The following is a 21,672-nucleotide window of genomic DNA, read 5'->3' as shown; positions in this document are numbered from 1 at the left end:
AAGTTCAGCTCTGAAGTTTCCTAACATTCAGGAGTGTTCGGATCCAGTGCAGTAGGGGAGATAGAATACAAGAGCAGCCATACTGAGTCAGACCAAAGGTCCATCTAGCCCAGTATCCTGTCTTCAGACAGTGGCCAATGCCAGGTGCCCCAGAGGGAATGAACAGAACAGATAATCATCAAGTGATCCATCCCATCACCCATTCCCAGCTTCTGGCAAACAGAGGCTAAGGACACCATCCCTGCCCATCCTGGCTAATAGCCATTTATGTACCTCTCCTCCAAGAATATATTTAGTTCTTTTTTGAACCCTGGAGGAGGGCGTATAGTTGGGTTGCAGGTTTGCAAGATAGCTGGCCTCCAGTTACAGTCTGGAGCTTTGCCCAAGAGCTTTTAACCAGCAGAACTCATCAGAAAGGAACGCTGCCACATTTCTGTGCTGCTGCCAGTCTAGTGTGTCCACTCCCTGTGCAGCTCCTCTGAGGTTCATTCTAGCTCCCTTCTAAGGAAACAGCAGAGTACAATTCAGCCTCTCCAGTGGATCACACTGTGTGATGACATCATAATTGGAATGTTCAGTGTTTGGTTTATGATGTCATGCAGAAGACTTAGCTGTCCCATGAAGGGCTGCCTACTGGAAGGGAGTCCTTAGGGGGAGCTGCTAAAGGGCCAGGGAGAACAAAAACCAACCAGTGACTTGGCATTGGAAGCGGCGCCAGGCTCTGAGTGGCAACTGTCAGGGAATATCCTTTGGTACTGCCATGTAACCACTTCTTCATTGGCATAGGGAGGCATGAGTGACCTCATATCCAAATAGATCAGGTGAGTATGGGGCATTTGACAGAGTCTGGCTTTGCAATAGAATGATCACTGACCCAGAATTGGTAGGCCCATAAAATCCATTCACTTTGTAAATCTTTGGATTGGTCACCACCTACCACCCACTGGAATATTCTACAGGGAATTAACAAGATTTAATGTATTTAAAAATATGGTAATAACATGATGAACTATCATCTTCTACAGGCGTTTTTTGCCATGTAAAGAGAATGGCCCAAATTCAGCCCTGCCGTAAGCCAGTCACTGATGATTGCAATGGGAGATGAGCTCATTTAGTCCAAAATTCAATTTGTCCTGAAAAATAGTTCTTCCCTGAGAGTCTTTCAGCCCAATGAATCTGAGTATCTCAGCTGAATGAGAAGGGTTGTCCCTTGCTCTCTCCAAGGTAGCCTGGTTGTGGTTCTTCAAGCTTTCCAAAGGGACATATGGTCTCTGCACCTGCTCAACTGTGCTAGAGAACAGTCCACACCTGGGTTGGGGTCCTGCATTTCCTCATGTTCCCCTTGCTCTGATCCCTTGTGTCTTTTTGGTGGGCTGCCAATATCTCAAAAAGATATGTAGTGGTCAACCTCTATGTGGTGCTACTGGGAAAAACTCCAGCAATGACTGTTCACGCTGCTCGTAGTGTGTCTGGTCCTGTTATTGTGACCATCCTTCTCCTAGCTAAGAAGGATTCAACATTAGGCATTCTTGTACTATTCCCTCACTATTATCACACAGCCATAGAGTATGCTGTCCCCACAGGCCCTCCTAGCTAGGAAGCGAGCAAAGACCCATGCAGGCAGATTGATCCACAGAAACTGCTCAGGCAGAAGTGTGTCTCCCTAGATACAGAGCAATACATCTATGGACAGAGTAGGACATGGGACCTAGGACTCCTGACTTTTATTCCCAGCTCATATGCCTACACTGCGATAAAAAAATTCATGACACTAAGTTTCAGAGCCCAGGTCAGCTGATGCAGGCTCACAGGGTTCAGGTTATAAAGTAATATGTTGACTTTCAGGTTTGGGTTGGAGCCTGGGCTCTGAGACCCTCCCCCCTCACATGGTCTCAAAGCCCGGGCTGCAGCCCAAACATCTACACTGCTATTTTACAGCCCCCCAGCCTGAGCCCTGCGAGCCTGTTAGCTGTCCCAGGCCAGCTGCAGTGTAGACATACTCTCAGTGACTGTGAGAAAGTCACTCAACTGTTCTGTGCCTCAGTGTCCACATCTGTAAGCTGGAGACAATGACAAATATTTTATTTAGTGATTGTGAAACCTAATTAATGTCTGGGAAGTGCATGGAGACCTTTAAATGAAAGGGACTAGAGAAAGGCCACATGGTTTAAAACACACACACACACGTGTGTGTGGGGGTGCAAGATAACTGAAATGAAAGGGCTCTTTAACCTAGCAGATAAAGGAGCAACGAGATCCAGCGGCTGGAAGCTGCAGCTACACACATTCGCACTGGAAATAAGGTGCATATTTTTAACAAGGGTAATGAACTATTGGAACAACTTACCTACAGGGGTGCTGGAACAATTTGCATAGCGGGGGTGCTGAGAGCCATTGAACCAAACTGTAAATCCCAGTATATGATGGAAACCACTTCCAGCCAAGGGGCGTGGCAGAACCCCCAGCACCTGTTACCTATGGATGTTATGGATTCTCCATCAATTGAGGTCTGCCAGTCTGGATTGGATGGCTTCTCACTGATATGCCTGAGTTCCACCAGAAGTTCTGATCTCCTGCATCATCCAGGCCACGCTAGAGAATCAGAATGGTCCCTTCTTGCCTTAAAAATCTATTAATGATCTCTCACATGAGAATATCTAGCTTAATAAAAGTGTTACAAATCTATTAATCACTTTCCACAAAGTGTCTTGAAGGTGAGTACAATGAGTAAAATTGTGTCTGTTCCATGTTTCCCAGAGCCCAAGATACCAGCATCTGTGAGGCAGCATCCCAGCTGAGGCTTCTGTCACCATGAGCAACACAAATTTTTTTTTCCTTGAGGACAACATTGTGTGCCCGATCTGCCTGGAGGTGTTCACAGACCCAGTCACCACCGCCTGTGGGCACAACTTCTGCATGGACTGCTTGCAGGATTACTGGGACCACCAAGCTGTGATTGGGGAGTGTCCCTACTGTCCACAGTGCCGAGAACCTTTCAGCTCACGGCCTCGACTCCGCAAAAATATAAGCCTTGGGGAAATAGCAGAAAAGTTCACCCGGGAGGAGGCTCAGGCGACAGCCAAGCTTCCCTTGGCGGGTCCAAATGATATCCCTTGTGATCTCTGCTCCTCTAGGAAAGTGAAGTCCATCAAGTCCTGCCTGCAGTGCATGGCCTCCTTGTGCGAAAACCATACCCAGTTGCACTACGAAGACAAAACTTTCAGGAACCACCAGCTGCTGGAACCCATGGGTGACCTGAAATCCAGACTATGCCAGAAGCACCACAAGCTGCAGGAGCTGTACTGTAGGACGGAGGGTGGGTTAGTTTGCTACACCTGCATCCGAGAGGAGCACAAGAACCATGACGCAATCCCGCTACAGGAGGAGAGAGCCAGGAAAGTGGTAAGTATGGACGTATGGATTTAATAAGGAAGAGGAGTGGGGCCCTCTCAAAAAGCAGATATCTAGGTCTATAATAAAGACCTGCCTACACTGCATAAAAAGCATGGCAAGGAACCATTCTTTGGAACCTCTTGTGCTTGCAACACCTGTGCAAAGACTTGCACTCACACAAACCAGTCATCCCAGGCCTCTGGTAATAATAACTAGTTACAACACCTGTGTCAGATCTTTAGCAGACATCTGGCTGAACCAGTATGAATGGGAAGCTGTCCTGGTTCAGAGAGTTCTAACACCAGCCTACAGTGCAGTACTTCACTTTTGAAAATTACCCAGAAGCCCTTGTTTTCAGTCACAGTGCTGTGCATTATGGGATAGGTATTTCAGGAATCCCCCAGAATGCACTGATACAACCACTGTTGTAAGGTGCCCTGTGTGCGCAATGCACCAAAATAATCAAACGCATCACCATGCAAATGTGTAACCATCGCAAGGACAACCAACCCTGCAATAGTTTCTTCGCTCACATCCTGATACAACACCCACTGGAATCCATGGGATGACTATGGGTGCAATCATCAGCTATCAACGGTGCTATGATGATTTTCCACATCAAAGGGTCTGGTCCATTGATTTCAATGAGAATTAGATCAAACTGTTAGTGGAGAAACACCCTCTGTATAGTCAATACCCAGTCTCCTTCCAGGGCAAACAATTCCAGGGACATTAAAGTAGGTGGCTCTCTTGAGAGAACAAGTAAATTTGTACCTGACTCCAGAGCAGCTTGTCTAAAATACCTGCAACAGGTTGCTGAGTGCATCTATCCCGTGATTTAAAATAATCTTGGATGCAGAATAGGAGACCTAAAATATTCCCTAGGAAAAACTGATCTAATCAATCCATGCCTCTGTCTACCAGGGAGCATGTATGCCCGGCCACACCACCCACCGGATGTGGGGAAAATGCTTTTTTCCCCCAGCCTTATTGAAGGTGCGGAAATGCATCTTACTAAATTGGAATAAGGCCACTCCACCTCCACTTGACCTCCCAGATCTTTAGCCTCTGAACAAATGAAGACCTCTGAGACAAATTGAACTTGATGAAAGGTGGAAACCTTTCCCTAAACTCTTTGGGGGAGAGCCCTAAAGACAGGCCAATGTGCAAGTGGACATAAGAAGTGTCGAGCAGGAAAGCGTTGAATGGAATTTTGCATTCTTTGTGGCAATGTAACACTGACAGACCCCAGTCATTGGCAGGAGGGATCAAACCTGGGACCACTGGAGCTAAATGCATGAGCCTCTTGCATCAGCTAAAAGCCACATGGCTGTTAGCTAAGGCTGTAGAGCAAACTCATTAATATCTAAGTGGTCTTGGTACCACTTGATGGAACAGAGCACCACACCCAGGAGGTGTGTGGGTTACAATGGGAGATAATCCCATTGGGTTCTCCAACAGCCGTGTCACTTCCTGATTAGTTTGGAGTAGAGAACAGGGAAAAGGGAGGGGACGGGGATTGGAAGGAATAAATCTTTTCCATACTTCAGAAAACTATAAAGAGGGAAAATAATCATAAGATGGCACCTGGTTAAGATTCAGTAGCCTGGTATAAACATGTTAAATAGGATTTTCAGAAGCACCCACTGATGGCCTCTCTCTTTGCTCCCATTGAAGTCCATGGTAACATTTCCATTGAGTTAGGCCATCACAGAAGCTTTGGAAAAGATCTCACAGAAGTGTCCTTTCTTTGCAACAGTGTGTGCTTAAAGCTCTCCCATATGTCTGTTGTCATGTGCCCATTTCTTTTACACATCTATTGCTTCCTGCCTGCTGTATCCATGTCTTCAATGCCAAGTTTTAATTTAAAATAAAAATAACATTAACTAAAATGGCCTGAGACATGATTCACGTTTAGGAACACACAGGGATTTTCAAAGGCACTGAAAGTCAATGGGCATTGGGCATCTACATGCCCTTGAACAACTCCCCATAAGATCCTGTCTCCAGCAGTGGCCACACCTGATGCATCAGAGGAAGGCAAAACACAGAGGGATGGAAGCTGTAGAACGCCTTCCTGGCCTCAGAAAGGAGTTCAGCTGACATGCTGAAGCATGAGATTTGAGCACGCTTATCTTGCTCAAATCTTATCTTGCCATGGAACAAAGGCAACCACTCACATCAGATTCCTGATAGCCATAGCCGCCTCTGCGGAGATCTGATAGTGCTGGAGGGAAGGGGTAATAGAACTGGTGCCCATGTAGCCCTGTTACGGGCACCAGGAAGAGCCCATAGACTAGATAAGAGAGCTTTTGCTCAGCCATAAACATGTGGCAGAAACAGATTGTAACTCAGGATATTCTGCCTTTGCTCTTTTCTATTGTATTGTGGGCCAAGATCCTCAGCTAGTGTAAATTAGCACAGCTCCACTGACATCAGTGAAGCTCTGCTGACTTGCAGCAGACGAGGGCTGGTCCTGAGCGCTTAGCAATAAATAGCCTAGAATCCCCCGAGATGCAGGTATTCCTCTGTCAGGACTATTTCTAGTTGTTTAGAAGTCAATCAGTGCGGAAACAGACAGAACGAAACTACTGAAGCCAAAGCAGGGCCATTTGTTGATCTGCTCCTTTGGATAAAGTTAATTTGCAGTGGATCTGTCATTTATAACAGCGTGCAAGGAGAGGCTTGGCTAATGCACCAGTTGGAACATTGGGTTTTTGAGAGTCTGCGTTTCATCAGGTTTGTAATCAGCAGGGAGTTGAGCCGAGAAATTGCCAGATGCTTTTCTGCAGTCATGCTCCCCAGGGCTGTGAGCTTGTTAGAGCTCATACTAAGAAGGGGGAGGCCTGGGCACTATGTTCTAGAAGGCAGGGAACATCTCTTACTGAAGAGCACCTTTCAAATTCAAGGCCCTATAGGGGGGTGTAGAGGTCTGCGCAGAAGGAGCTTTTTGCAGGACGAGGCCATGTTCTGTAAAGCACTCTGTGAATTTGTGGTACATTTATTATACTATTACTATTAATCACACTTGGATGGGAGACCACCCAGGAAATCCAGGCTGCCACCAGAGGCTGTGAAGCTGGCATTCCTTCAAAGTTACTACTGAACCACCTCAGGAAGGTGTGTGGGTGTAGGACTATGCTGTTGAAAGTGCCGCCGCTCTGATGAGATGTAAATTCAAGGATCCCTTGTGGTCCTGAAAGGCCTCATTTCAAAAGAGTTAGGGACATTACCCCTGTGTCCTGGCTAGGTTTTTTCTTTGACCACTTACATTCATCCAATCTAAATACCCTCTCCAGTTTCAAGTGGACATGGTAATTTTCACTTTCCGACCTGACCTGTTGTGCAGTGTTAGCTGTGCACTGTTAAACGCTACCCCATTCCACTCCAAAAGGCACTTAAGTGATTCTTCAAGTTGGCCAGAAAATGGGCTTCCCCAGGAAATTTCAACTTTTCAGTGAAAAAAATCAAAATCCAAAATATTTCAATTTGGAAATGCTGCTGCAATGCGTCATGGGAGTTGTAGTCTGGTTACTTCATGTCCGTATTCTCTTCTATGGGCCAGGCTCCCCAAGCAGACTAAATTTCCCTTAATGCACCACAGTCTCCCCAATGTTAAAGAGGAGGCAGTGCATCATTTGAGTCCCAAGCCCCACGGTGCATAATGGCAGCATGAGGCACCTAAACAACCTCTCCCTTGAGGCACTGCTGTGACATATCTGAACCAAAATATTTCAGTTTTCAAGCACTGATTTTTTTTAATTGAAAAAACATTTTTTTCCATGGAAAGCTGGCATTTTTTTAGTAAAAAACCCAGTTTGATGGAAGATTTTTGACCAGCCCTACTGATTCCTGCTTCTAAAATGCTTTGAAATGGAAGCACTATGTACATGGAAAATATGTATTAATAGATTTATTCTGCTTTACATTAGTTGAGGGTCTGGCCCATTGGCTGGATATTTTTGTTAGTGATTAGCAGATAACTCACTCACAATAGGGATATGTAAATTATCTTCTTCAGGTTTCCGATTGAACACTCCCTTGATTAATGGGGGTAGCTGACAACTCGGAACTATTGTTACAGGCTGTCTCAGGTTCAGGACAACACTGCATCAGGTTACCAAGTCTTCCCAACCATCGGAACTTGATTTTTTTTTTTAAGTGAAAGCCGAGATTCGGGAGCACAATTCTTCAGTGAGCGGTGGCTTCTGCAGAGAATTTTGCATTTGTGTCGTCATGGAATGCTACATGTAGGGTGATGCTATATTTACAGTGAATGTAAATATGTTCATTCTTCCTTTCCCAGGTGGAGGCCAAGAGAGTACAAGCCAATGTGGAAAACCAGATCCTGATGATGGCATCAGACAGTCACAAACACAAAGGGAGGGTGATCTATCTCACGGTAAAACACGCTGCTTCCACTCTGAATACATTAGACTCAACATGAACCAAATTATTTCTCAACATCAAACTGTCAAAGGGTCTTTAATAGGATGGATCTTGAAACAAGAGCCACTGTATCACATGAGACCAAAGATGGGGGAAGGGGTTCTTTACCCTCAGATGTACCTAATATTAGAGTCTCTCCCTGTAACTGATCAAGCAAAGAGACCCTCAACTCAATGGCATTTGTGTACATTACAGAAAATACTGAAAGATTTTCCAAGGAAGGAACAAAGTTACTCCTTTTTATTAGTGTTCATTTGTATCACCATAGCCCCAATGGTGGCCCACAATCCACTGTGCTAGGAGCTCTACAAACACAACTAAAAGACAGTCCCTGTCCCAAGGAGCTTACAAGGCAGGATCCCAAAGGGGGTCAGATTCTGATCCCCTAACATGCTGAGGAGGCAGTGGGAGCGATCCCCTTGCAGAGTGAACTACTACTCAGCTTGAGCTAAGGGCAGCAGAATCTGCCCCAAGGTACTTTAACTATTCTTGTAGGGCAGAGGCATTTTCCTCTCATCCTATTTACTGAGCCAATCGCCCAGAACCTGCTTGGAGAGAGTAAGGGAGGCACTTTTGGGGAGTGCATCAGCACTTCAGGTCTTGAATCCACGTGAGTCACAAAGATCAGTGACTGCAGTGTGTGTGTGTGTCCTTCCCACCCAGAAAGTGGTCAAGAACTCAAGAGACGAGGTGAACCAAAGCTTTACGGAGATTATAAAGGAGATCAAACGAATGCAGGTGAAGGTGCTGGAGTTTTTCGACAAGGAGGAGAGAGCAGCCCTGGTCCAGCTGGGGAATTCCATTCAGCAAAAGCAAGGGAAGCTTGCTGACCTCAACAAGCAGAACCTCTGGCTGACAGGCCTCCTTGACAATGCAAGTGACCAACAGTTCCTGCAGGTAGAGTTCACCCCTCCACCCTGTGACCACAGTAAACTGCACCCATCAGTATGGCCCGGTTGTCCTTGCGTAAGAGGTCTGCCCCATGCTTAGCATCCACATCATCAACCACTGCTCCCTGCAGTTTACTTTATGCCTGTAGCTGAAGTAGAGTAGTGGTGAATTTCCTATACCCACTTTTGGTGAGTAGAGGCTATGGCTGGAGTAGCTGAGAAGGGCCTCACAGGCCGCTTTTCTGGATCGTTCCTTACAGCACCTTCTGCTGGGAGAGGCTAGGGTGTGATTCCCAGCTTGAGGATACCTGCACATGGTAGCTTGAAGAGAACTGGCATGCTAATAAAGTCCCACCACCCTGAGCACCTGCCTAGGGTCTCAGATGGGCATATACGCAGAACTCATCCCTGCAACTCATGCTTCCCCAGCAATGAGAGCTAGCACAAGTATGTCTCTGAGTGGAGAATCACACCCCCACCTCCAGGTGCAGACATACCCTCAGATTAGAGTAGCGGTGAACACCCTGTAGCCATTACTACTGCACCGATTTTTATTGATCATTTTCACTTTATCAGCCAAGCAAACAGAACCATGTGGAGGAGTAACATAAGGGGAAATATTATGGTATGCAACTGTTATTCATCACAAACTAACATTAGTTACAGTATCATCTCTGCCCTCAGATTGATGTGAAGGGGTAAAATAAACTTCAAATGCAGAAGATCGTCTATTTGCATTTGCTTTATTTTAGCTAAAGGCTGACAGATTATTATACTTAGAGGCTTTAAATCAAGACTGGATAGCTTTCTAGAAGAGATGCTGTTGCTCAAACAGAAGGTGGGGGCATTAGATGGAAATTACTGGGCAAGGTTCTATGGCCTGTGTTATGCGAGAGGTCAGACTAGATACCAGAGATGCCCCTTCTGACCTTAATCTGTGAATCTATTATTAGTTGTATTAGAGGAGCACCTAGAAGCCCTACCAAGATGGGAGTCATCGGACACCACCTAGCACCCCAGACACATAGAACGTGACAGCCCCCGGCCATAGAAAACTTCCAGTCCAAATAGTCAAGGAGTTATCCCCATTTTACAGATGGGAAACCACGGCACGGAGAGTGTAAATGACTTGCCCAAGTTCACACACAGTCTGTGGTACAGCAGAGATTGAACCCAAAACTCTGGAGACCAAGGATGCAAAATATTGAATTCATTACTAAACGTGTTTAAGATTGGCAGGTTCTGGTCTGGCCAAGAGAAAGACAGGTAACCAATACAAATCAGCAGTCAGACACCACCAGGTTTTTGCAGAGCAACCGGGATGAAGGTAGGAACAAGAGAAACACACTAAACATATTTTACTGCAGCCTTTATATGGAAATCAACAGATGGGAATCTGCTAATTCAAACATTTATGAGGAACATTGTGCACCAAAAAGCAAAGCCATGTCATGCTGGGTAAACCAACATCTGCCTGGTTCTTAATTTAATAGGGTACAAAGTAGGGGCAGTTTTTTCCCATAATTCCATTTGAAGGTTTGGAACCCTCCTACAATCAAAGCAACACGACCGTAACCACCTTGCGAATGGATGAATTCCAAAGAGCCAGCCCCGTGGCTAGTGTAAATCAACATCACCCCCCATTGAAGCTAACAGAGCCAGGCCAAATTTCCCAAATCAAAAGAGGCTTAAAACTCACTTTGTTTTTAAGAAAACCTCTTTAGCTTTAGAAATAAATTGGACAGCGAGATAGTAACAGATTGGAACATCACAGTAGCCACATTGAGCTGTGAATGTTCTCTCTTACATGTGCTACTAATCCTTGCTTTAAGCGCAACTGTTTGTCTTTTCCGGTCTGCACGCTTATGTTCTGAGGCAGCAGGGAACTTTTCTTAACACCAAAAACAAGTCAATGTTTCAGTGAAATCCAGGAGGATTTACTTGGATAACAAAGACTCCAGCAAAATGGAGGAAAGGATCTTGTCTGGCAGTTCGAGTGGCTGTAATTCTGTGATTTCATCCAAACAAGTCCTTCAGAAAGGGCCAATTCCACCCTCTGCCACGGCCTGTGCACTACTTAAACCCTATTTTGAGGGCATAAGGGGAACTTAAGTGGTGCATAGGCTGCAGAGTAGGGTCTCTGCACTGAGGTGAATGTCACCCAGCCCAGGGTCCCGGAACAATGTGTGTCATGGGGATACTGAGAGCTATTGAACCAAACTGTACACCCTGTATATGATGGAAACCACTTCAAGCCAGGGGGTCCTCTTGACATGTACCCTGTCATACATACACCCTGGATCCTTCCTCAGAGCTGATTGGTGAGAGAGCTAAGTTAGAAAAATTCTTTATGGGCCAGATTCCAGTACGCTTACCCCAGTTTAGGGTGTCCTTACTCTCCAAGAAGTCCCTTTCACTCTGTGGAGTCCACGGAAGGAAGGGGATCAGGATCTCGCCCCGGGGCCTGGTTTCAATGAATGCTGAGGAGGTTTAAAAAGTTTCTGCCCTGCTAGGAATTCCCAAAGCTCAAGAAGTTGGGAGCCTGCACCGAACCCGTCGTCAGTCTGAAGTGCGAGGAGAGCTCAAGTTTTGTCAGCCTTAAACAGACCCTGGGTGACCTGAAGGCTCAGCTAGCGATGGTTGGCCTCTGCTTCATCAATAAAATCCTCACAAAAGGTGAGTGAGCTTCTTCCATTGAGATCTGAATGTTCTTCCCCCAAAGCGGGGGATTTTCTGTGCAATGTATCCCCAGGTTCCAGTTCCTTTGGATGGCTAGGAAAGCATCCTGCTTACTGATCTCCCAGCACACAGCCCTGGCCGTGGCATAAACATTTTTAGTGGCTGAAATGGGGAATACCCCGCCCTCACCAGGTTTTTCAATGGGGAATTCTGTTTTGCCATTGACTAAAGATCAGGATGGACATGGTCAGGACTCCAAAATATCCCCTGCCTCTCCAGTCTAGGGTGGTCACCATTTCCTCCCTTGAACTCCTCCTTCTCCTCTCAAGAATGGCTGTGGACTTGTATCTGGCTGGTCTAGACAACAGGTGGGTTGGCTCCCTTGATGCTGCTTTGCAAAGCATTCAGAGATGCATCTAGCACCACCAGCCCTCTATTGGGAGCCCAAATAGAGGCTCTTTATGGAGCAACAGACTGGAAGATACATCTGATCAATAGTCTCTTGAATTGCTTAGCTACCCAGTCACCCACTGGCTTTGAGCAACTTTGTCCCCCATAATTTCATGTATCCAGTTTCAGGGGTACTAACCTCCAACTTCCATCACAGGGTTTTATTGAGGAGACTCCAAGCCTGTGAAGTCTCATCTCTGAGCTCTTGTTCCTACACGGAGTCCTATTGTTTCCCCGAGCTCACTTTCCCATTTAGTGTTCATGCTTTTGCCTGCAGAATGTGCTATCAGCCACCAGTGTCTTCCCTTTAACTTCTAGATTGAGGCACTAGAAAGGGGGCTGGAGTCCAGGGTGGGGGCTCCCTCCTCTAGCTCCAGTCAGAATGGACTGTCCCTCCAGTTCAGTCACCAAGGACCAAATCCTTGACTGCTGTAAGTCAGAAGAGCTCCATTCACTTCAATAGGTCTATGACAATTTCCACCACTACCTCTACATACCAGCCTCCAGTGGCTATCAGCTAACCTGGGGGTAGCTGGTGTTTTCTCCAGCCTGGCCAGCCCTAGGTTTATTGATGCTTTGCAGGTATTCACTCCTATTTATACACCTCTACCCCGTTATAACACCACCTGATATAACACGAATTCGGATATAACACGGTAAAGCAGCGCTCCGGGGGGCGGGGCTGCGCACTCTGGCGGATCAAAGCAAGTTCAATATAATGCAGTTTCACCTATAACGCGATAAGATTTTTTTGGCTCCCGAGGACAGCGTTGTATCGAGGTAGAGGTGTACTTTACTGTTTCTAGTTCCCTTATCTGAAATATGCAAACAGAAAATAACAAAACTAACCTTTGACAGTTCCCAGCCTGCACACTTGAGACTCGCTTAAACCTGTGACCCCAGTGCTTAAAGTGTGACTCTCATTTCAGATAGCCAGCTGCATATAAATCCTGCTGACTATGCCACTAGCGTATTTTGGGGTGCAATCAGACTGGCGAGGGGCTGTGTCACTCCTGCCCTGCAACTTTAGCGGCTTCTTAATGCTTTACTTCTGTAGCTCCCACCTGGGCTGCAGGTAACACCCTGAGCGTCTGTGTGTGGCTGCAGCTAGCCAGCCTCTCTTCAGTCACATGCTGGCTTCCACCAGGCAGGGGGACTCCACCACACTCCCAATCTCAGCCCTTCCCCCAAAATGTGTACACCTCTACCCCGATATAACGCGACCTGATAGAACAGGAATTCAGATATAACGTGGTAAAGCAGTGCTCGGGGGGGTGGGGGAGTCGCTGCGCACTCTGGTGGATCAAAGCAAGTTCGATACAACGCAGTTTCACCTACGTGGTAAGATTTTTTGGCTCCCGAGGACAGTGTTATATCAGGGTAGAGGTGTATTTTGTTCTGCACTGTCCAGTCCTCTCCTGGGCAGTTCAGATAACCAAGGCTGGTTGTCCCTGTAAGGGACTAATACACAACAACTTGCTCCTTTCAAATGGAGTTACCCACACGGGATTAATTTTGATAAAAGAACAAAAACGTTTCTTTAACTACAGAGAGGTAGATTCTGAGTACAAGTAATAAGGCATTAAAGGCAAAAATGGTTACAAGAAACAGTTGGAACGCTTCCTAGTACTAAACAGACTAGAGGTGGTTCAAGGTGAAATTCTTACCACGGGTTCCCAGTATCATTGCTGACCAAATTTCCGGTCAGGATCTGCCCCCAAAGTCCATAGGCTGTTTCTTTTGTATTCTTAGGTTTAAAAGAGATGGATAGGGAGAGAACTTGGGATGTTTTTGCCCTCACTTTTAGAGTTCAGTCACCCTTTGAAATGCATTTCCCTGAGTGTGACCCCTAGATAAAGTTCTTTCCAGCTGAGCAAGGAGACATGGAGTTTGGGGGGAGGAATATGGGGGGGAGGTTCATGCGGTTCCTTCTGTCCCCTCTGTTTGCCGAGATTCAGATTTTCTTTGTGGTCTTCCTTTTTCCTCTCACTGTCTGAGGGCTGTATACAGCATACATGCAAACTGAGGTAAATACACACCCCTGTGGTTAAGACCCGTTTGACAGTTTTATCTAATCAGGGGTATGTGAGTTTGAACATGTGCTTTAACATTATACAGGGGGGATTTCATACCTTTACACACAACGTTGCTACATACATTTCACTATGACGTTATCAAGCATTGAGTTATTAGTTTTCATACGACACCTCAAGGCATATTTTGTGCAAAGATTATTACAGTAGTAGGATATGAATACAGGGTGCACCCAGTCAGGGTCACACACGATAGGGATGGATTAATTTCACAAGGCTTCGGTACTTTGTCCAAGCGCCTATTGCTAGAAATCTCAGGAGAACAGACTGAAAAGGTTTCTGATCAGGCTGGGGAATACTGTAACAGCTTCTCTTGTGGTATTTCAGGGTTTCTGGGTCCAGCTCTGGCCAGGAACACACACATGCAGAGAGGTGTGAAAATGGGCCAGTTATCTTAACTGAACATTTTCCAACCTGTAGAACACTTCACTTTGGGAGAGGGATAAAGGTCCCAAGTGAAAGGTGGTGGCTTTTTGCGCCCACCCCACGCATCTGATCCAAAGCTCACACATCCCCCTGCACTTCCCAGGCATCATAAACCCCCTGCTGTGTCTCTTTCATCTTACAGGAATAACAATGCAACTCTATGAGGTGATACCAGCAGATATGGACAGGAAGAGCCTCCTGAAATGTAGGTATTGGTACCACATTTGACCTTTCCCCCCCCCAGCCTTTTTCCGGCTTCTGGGGAGGGTGTATTGTAACGGCTCGAGTTGAGAGTGTCCTCAGCTGAAGGAACTCAGCGAGCTGAAGTTGCTACAGTTTGACACAAGACTGGGCAGACCAGCCAAAGATGCAGCAAAACGTTTACTGCGAGAACAACGCGAGTTGTGCGGAGCAGACATGGGCCACTTTGGCTAGTGCAGCAAAACTCTAGACACAACCGTCAGCTGTCAGGCAACAGACGAGTGGCCACGTGTCATGTGATCTCCATAGGTAGTTATTTATAAAGGGCAAACACCGTGGTGGTGCTGTACAAACAGTCTCTGCCCAAAAAAGCTTGTAATCGAAGGGCCTGAACCTGGCACTGCTGGAAATGGGAGTTTTGCTGTTGTTTAAACAAGGGCAGGATTGGCCTTTAATGGAGAGAACACTTCCCATTGAAAAGGAAGCATTGTTAAGTGGGGAGAGAATGGGAGTCAGGAGGTCGGGGGTTTGTTCCCAGCTCTGACACCGACTCTTTGGGGTTACCCTGGGTAGGCCCCGGTGTCAGTGTCACCCATTTGGACCATGGCAATTACCTACTTCACAGGGAGGTTTTCAGGCTTCTCTAGTAAACATTTGTAAAGTGCTTGGGGCTCTTCAGATGAAAGGCGCTATAGAAGTGCCAAGTAATATTAAAGTGACACTTTGGATAGATAGTAGGGGGATGGGCTATGTGTATATATGAATGTAATGGTCCCTCGCTCTCCCGCTCGGAGGCCACTCGGGCTGGTCCTGTCTGGCCAGGCCCAGAGTCCGCAGGACAGCCAAGAGCCCGCAATAGGCCTGGGCTGTCAGACTTTAGCCTGGGGTTGGGTGGCTCAAGCTGTCAGCCCTTAAACCGTCTATCAGGGCTGGCTTTGGGTTGGAGGGAGGCCACTCAGCCTCACTACAATGAACGTCATAGACATGGGGCTTTTGATACGGGTGAAAGGCATGGTGTGCCATTCAGTCTAACGAGAACAGAGGATCTCTAACCACTTACTGGAACACAGTACCATGCCTGGTGCCTGCTTCCACACAGTTCCTAGGGGAAATTCACTGGCAAACCAGCAATAAAGTACCCCGCAAACTAGGGTGACCAGACATCCTGATATTAATTGTTTGTCCCACATCCCGACCGACGTATGGTCGGGATGCCATTTGTCCCAATATTTTGCACTCCGGCAGCACTTGGGCTTTTTTTTTTTTTTTTTGCTTCAGTGGCAGCGATATTTTGTTCTTGTCATCTGGTCACCCTACCGCAAACACCCTCTATGTAGGGAGCTTAACTAGCAGGCACATGGCCAGAATACCCGTCTCTCTGCAGCCACACCCTACCTGCAGAACCTCCAGGTGGCGCTGGGGTGTTTCTAAGCCCAGCTTTGCTACGGGGGTGCAATAGTCCATAGAGCAGGGGTGGCCAACCTGCGGCTCCAGAGCCACATGCGGCTCCTTGTATAGGCACCGACTCTGGGGCTACAGGCGCCAACTTTTCAGTGTGCCGGGGGGGTGGGTGCTCACTGCTCAACCCCTGGCTCTGCCCCAGGCCCTGCCCCCACTCCACCCTTTCCCACCCGCTCCCATGAGCCCGCTGTGCCCTCGCTCCTCCCCCTCCCCCTCTCCCCCAGATCCTCCTGCACACCACGAAACAGCTGATTGTGAGGCGCAGGGAGAGAGGGAGAGGTGCTGATGGACGCCGGTGGGTGGAAGGTGCTGGGAACTGGGGTGGGGTGGGGGAGACTGATGGGGGGCTGCTGACGTATTACTGTGGCTCTTTGGCAATGTACATTGGTAAATTCTGGCTCCTTCTCAGGCTCAGGTTGGCCACCCCTGCCATAGAGGCTGTTGCAGCTAGAGTTTAGAGCTGCCTCGGCTCATACTATTAGAGGGGCCAAACTAGCCCTCACCATTACAGGAATCAGTTCTACCCTACGTCCGTCAAAGCAGGAAACATATAGGCGTCTTTCCAATCAGTTTACTAGTGGCATCTTGTTTAAACAATTTCAGACTAAAGCGAAGGTTGCCTGACCTTGAGTTTTACTGTTGATATCAGGAGATATTTTCAGTATAGACCCAGAGGATGCCATCAGGTTAAGTTTAACCCAAAATTTAGGTTTAGTAAAAAAATACAGACAAATGAGTTTTACAGAAACTGGAGGCCAAAAGCCATGTTTCTATCGATTTGTTCTGAAATTCTAATGGAAACAGGTTCCCTGGTTCTTGAAACTTAAGTGCCAATGCATTCTGGGATAAAACTGAACTTGAAATAGACTAGGCGCTGACTGGAAAAAAAAGTGAAATTGACAACTATCTACCCTGAGAGAAATGCAAAAAATAAAATGAGTATAGTAACAGGTGAGTTAGATTTTTACAATTATTTCAATTGTAATAATCTAAAGTTTGTATAATATAAAGCACGGTTTAAAAAAAAACCTAACAATGTTCCTTTAATCATCAGTGTATTTTTGATGGGAGATCATGTTGTTAACAATATGGGCACGCTTTTGAAATATTATCTCTAATTTTGCAGGCATAATTGTCTGTTCCCATGGGTTTTTTTTCCCAACTGCAACTAATTGCAGGCACAAGTGATAAGATTTAGTAGCCTAAGTACTTGATTTGTGGGCACAATAAAGTAACTGGATCTAGTCTGTCATTTGCAATTGCAATTAATTGTTGGTCTAAACTGTGCTTGCAGGATTACAGGCTGGGTTCAGGGGCATATTAAAAAAAAAGTGGCCCTTTGTATTCAGAATAGAGCAAAAGGGTCTTAAACTGGCTTACAGCCAGCTAGCTGTGCCTAGGCCTTGGCTACACTGGCGCTCTACAGCGCTGCAACTTTCTCGCTCAGGGGTGTGAAAAAAACACCCCCCTGAGCGCAGCAAGTTACAGCGTGGCAAAGCGCCAGTGTAAACAGCGCCCCAGCGCTGAGAGCACGGCTCCCAGCGCTGTGAGCTAATCCCCACGGGGAGGTGGAGTACCTGCAGCGCTGGGAGAGCTCTCTCCCAGCACTGGCGCCGCGACCACACTCGCACTTCAAAGTGCTGCCGCGGGACCGCTCCCGCGGCAGCGCTTTGGAGTTTCCAGTGTAGCCAAACCCCTAGTTTTAAGAATAACTGAGAAAGTACTTTTAAAAAAAAACAAAACACAAAACTAATTTCTACTTAGTACTAGGATTTTGTGGTCTGTATCTGCCCTGAATTGGATCTACCATGTCTTAATAGAAAGGAGTTAAGAGGAAGTGATATAAGTAATCATAGTATTGGTTACAAATTTAAAGTTAGCTATTGCGCAAAAGAGAATTTAAGAGTAAAGTTAGTTTTGAGACCAATTATTTTTCCTATACAAACCCTAAAGTGAAGGAAAATATTTTAAGTTTCTTAATTATCAAAAGGGTTTTGTTTGAATTAAAGTTTTCTCCTGCAACCCAAACCCTGCAGCACTAAACTGGAGAGTGAAACTGACTAGAACTATTTTCATTGGCTGAATTAGATGCAAAAAGTTAGCCCACAGCATAAATAATGAAAAGTTCTGGGTGAGCGTTGTCTTTGGAGGGGGAAAAAAAAATTGATCCCGATTTTGCATCTGGCTTCAGAAGAAGGACTGGGCTCTATATGCATAACTTCTTGATTAGAGAGACAAGGTAGGGGAGGTCTGATCTTATAGGACGGAGTGGCCAATCTGTGGCTCCGGAGCCATATGCGGCTCCTTGTATAAGCACTGACTCCGGGGCTGGAGCTACAGGCGCCAACTTTCCAATGTGCCGGGGGGTGCTCACTGCTCAACCCCTGGCTCTGCCACAGGCCCTGCCCCCACTCCACCTCCTCCCCTCAGCCTGCTGTGCCCTCACCCCTCCCCCTCTCCCTCTGAGCCTCCTGCACGCCACAAAACAGCAAGGAGGGATGGGGAGGCGCTGATCGGCAGAACTGCCGGTGGGCAGGAGGCGCTAGGAGCGGGGCGGAGCTGATGGGGGGCTGCTGACTTATTACTGTGGCTCTTTGGCAATGTACATTCATAAATTCTGGTTCCTTCTCAGGCTCAGGTTGGCCACCCGTTATAGGACTTTTAAATTATTTTGTTATGGGAGAGATGACAGCTATAGTTAAAGCTGCTGTATCCACTCTACACTCCCATTTTTATAGTTATTCAGAATTTCTTGAAACTCTCTCCTTTCAGGTTAAATTAATTAAAAAAAGATTGTTTTGGCTTCAAGATCCATTTTGTTGAAAAAAAAAATCAGATTGGCTTGTTGGAGTACCAATAGGGTGGGGAAAATATACTTATTAAAAATAATCTTGCAGGTTTTTGAAGCAACTCTACAGCCAAAATAACTCAGGATAGAAACTGAGCTTTGCTATGTCAACAGTCCTCAATGAGAAGAGTCCAAGTGCTTCAGTGAAAACTGGGCTTATTTTGACTCCGGGAGGTTTGGGGGGGGGGAGAAATGTACTGTGCATTTGAGTCAGGACATCTTACACAGGGGGGTTAGCTAGGCTAATGACTGACATGACCATATCCCCATTGACTTGAATGGGAGCAGGATCAGACCCCAAGTGATGTTACAAAAGGCTGCAAGCCCCATGTACGGCTCCGGTGGCTAAGCTAACAGAGCAGTGAACAGCATGCTGAAGGTGTGGAAATCTCAGGGAGAGCTGCCACTCACCTTTTAATGGTCACAGGAGGGAGCCCTGCTGCAATTCACTCTAGGAAGGAGAAGGGTTGTTGTCTCCCATACACCAGTTAAGTTGCACAGTAGAGAGGCTTCCCCTTAAATTACCCGGAACAGGGTGTTCCTAGAGGTGTCTAGCCAAATAATTTCATATTATGGAATTTACACTTGTTATAACCAGTTCATAGGCCAACAGAGCTTCAAATGTTCTGGAGAGAAAAGTGGCTGTGTTTTATTGGGGGGCTTCTCGTCCCTTCTCTTCTCCCCGTCACTTTTTTTTTTATTTTAATAAAAGCCAAGGAGACAATTAAGGCTGCACAGTTAAATATTTGGAAGATAAGTCTAGCCTGTCCTCTAGCCTGCCCTAAGGTTGTAGATGCAACTTTGACTCCTCTCCCTGGCACATGTCCCACATGTACATGATCATATGCTATTTCTCAGCTACAATATTACACCATGTGGTTTTTTTCCTTTAACTTTAAATACACATGACATTTTCTTGCACAAAAAGCACACACTTACCTACACGGCATATTCCATTTTAAGAGCACAACACAGAAGAGTAATGAAAAATGTTCATAGTATTATTTGTATGATCACAGCACCTAGGAGCTCTAGTCATGGACCAGGTCCCCATGGTGCTACCCACTGTATGAACTGAACAAAAAGAACAGTCCTACCTCTTTGGAGCTTATAATCTAAGCATAAAGTAAGAGAAGAGGTGGATACAGACAGGGGAGCACAAGGAAATGAGAAAATACACTATGACTTACGTAGACCACTTGAATTTGCAGCTAAGGCTCTGCACCGTACGGTACCTGCTCTTTCAGGCTACTTTTGTGCCAGAAGAAAAGCCTGCAGTGGTCTCAAGCAGTAGCAGAATGTTTTTAAATATTGACAGGATACTCAGTGCTTTCTAGGACTCAAGCAGCAGCCCTTGTATCTCTCTCTCATTCACACCAGGGAAAAGTCAGACTGAAGTCAGACTAACACTGGTGTAATGCCAGTGTAGGTGAGAAGAAATCAGCCACATAGTCCTTCCCCAAGTATCTTGCACTAAAAAAAAAAAAAAAAAAAAATATCCAATACATGCCCGCTACATAACCACCACTTCTCTTACTACTAGTGGCAAATCCTCTCTGTGGAGAGAGGAAACAGCCCCTTGCCACCTTCATGGTAGGAATAGCTAATGTCAGTCCCTTCATCATAGTGTTCCCTGCCCTTCTGGTCTGGGAATGGAACTAGACTGAGCAGGACACAGTTTGATGCCTCCCTTCACACGCCCATCAGGAGTGGATTCACTTTGGCCATATCTCCTTTTGCCTCCTGTGAAACAGACTACTGCAATCTGAACTTCGATCCCAACACCGCCAGCGAGGAGCTCTTGCTGTTCAAGGAGACCCACTCCGTGCTGAACATGGGCATCCTGATGGAGTCTTTCTTCGGGTCCTGCCAGGGATTCAACCACTGGCCACAGGTCTTGTGTACCCGCAGCCTGTGTGAGGGCTGCCATTACTGGGAAGTCGAGGTCTCAGACTCATGGATCTGCTTGGGAGCAACCTACAGTTACATGCACAAGACTGGGAAGAGCTGTATCTTTTACCTGATTGGCCGGAACAATACCTCCTGGTGCCTGGAGTGGGACTCCTTGAAGTTTTCTGTCTGGCACAACAACATCCAAACCGTGGTGAAGGGCAGCTATTACAAGACCATCGGTGTCTTCCTGGACTATGCTGCTGGCTCCCTGACTTTCTATGGCGTCACCAACACCATGAACCTCATCTACCGCTTCCTGACCACGTTCACGGAGCCACTGTATCCTGCAGTCATGGTGAGCAGCGGCGGCTCCATTACCTTGAAGCAGCATCCATTACCTTGAAGCAGTAAGAGCACATTTGCTCCCTGTAGCCCACAAAGGCTCTTTGTTGCTAATAAAATTCACTTCTACCTATGGCTGCAGAGCTAGGTTTTTTAATTGCTTGACTACAGATAAAAGCAGGTGATGCATAAAAGGTGTTTACACTGGATATTCCCCTAGGAGAAATTTGTTCAGTTCTCAGGGTCATCTGGAGGTGGTAGGGGATTGTCATCCATCTGTTTACACCAGCCTTTCCTTTATGCACCATTTCTCCCTGGTGTTCCATTACCTTTGTAATTCTGAAGAGGCTGGGAACTCCTGGGTTTTATTGCTTGTTCTGCCACTGACTCGCTGTGTGACATTGAGCAAGTCATGTAACCTTTCTGTGCCTCATTTCTCTCCCCTGCCCTCCCATCTGTAAAAAATAGTGATACATGTGTGTTTTGCAAGGAGGTAGCAAGGCTTCATCAGGTAGGCCAAGATTTTCAAGTGACTAGTGATTTGGGG

At 46.4% G+C, this 21,672-nt stretch overlaps 1 protein-coding gene across 1 annotated transcript; it reads left to right on the top strand.

Moving 5' to 3' along the window:
- Positions 1–607: 607 nt before the first annotated feature.
- On the top strand, positions 608–21,247 carry LOC123345385 (E3 ubiquitin/ISG15 ligase TRIM25-like). Its single transcript, XM_044982186.1, has 7 exons — positions 608–821; positions 2,758–3,402; positions 7,700–7,795; positions 8,506–8,739; positions 11,246–11,408; positions 14,523–14,585; positions 20,645–21,247. Exons 2-7 carry the CDS (start codon positions 2,812–2,814, stop codon positions 21,184–21,186), a joined length of 1,689 nt encoding a protein of 562 aa, XP_044838121.1. The 5' UTR covers positions 608–821; positions 2,758–2,811; the 3' UTR covers positions 21,187–21,247.
- Positions 21,248–21,672: the final 425 nt, after the last annotated feature.

Source organism: Mauremys mutica, chromosome 12, assembly GCF_020497125.1.
Source record: "Mauremys mutica isolate MM-2020 ecotype Southern chromosome 12, ASM2049712v1, whole genome shotgun sequence".
In the NCBI taxonomy this organism is placed as follows: domain Eukaryota; kingdom Metazoa; phylum Chordata; order Testudines; family Geoemydidae; genus Mauremys; species Mauremys mutica.
This window is presented reverse-complemented; position numbering and strand designations above follow the sequence as displayed.

Bases quoted from the DNA above. Each gene is read 5' to 3' on its own strand.
- LOC123345385 (XM_044982186.1), top strand. From the start codon at position 2,812: ATGAGCAACACAAATTTTTTTTTCCTTGAGGACAACATTGTGTGCCCG. The intron at 7,796-8,505 runs GTAAAACACGCT...CTTCCCACCCAG, and splicing joins GGAGGGTGATCTATCTCACG to AAAGTGGTCAAGAACTCAAG. The intron at 14,586-20,644 runs GTAGGTATTGGT...CCTGTGAAACAG, and splicing joins CAGGAAGAGCCTCCTGAAAT to ACTACTGCAATCTGAACTTC.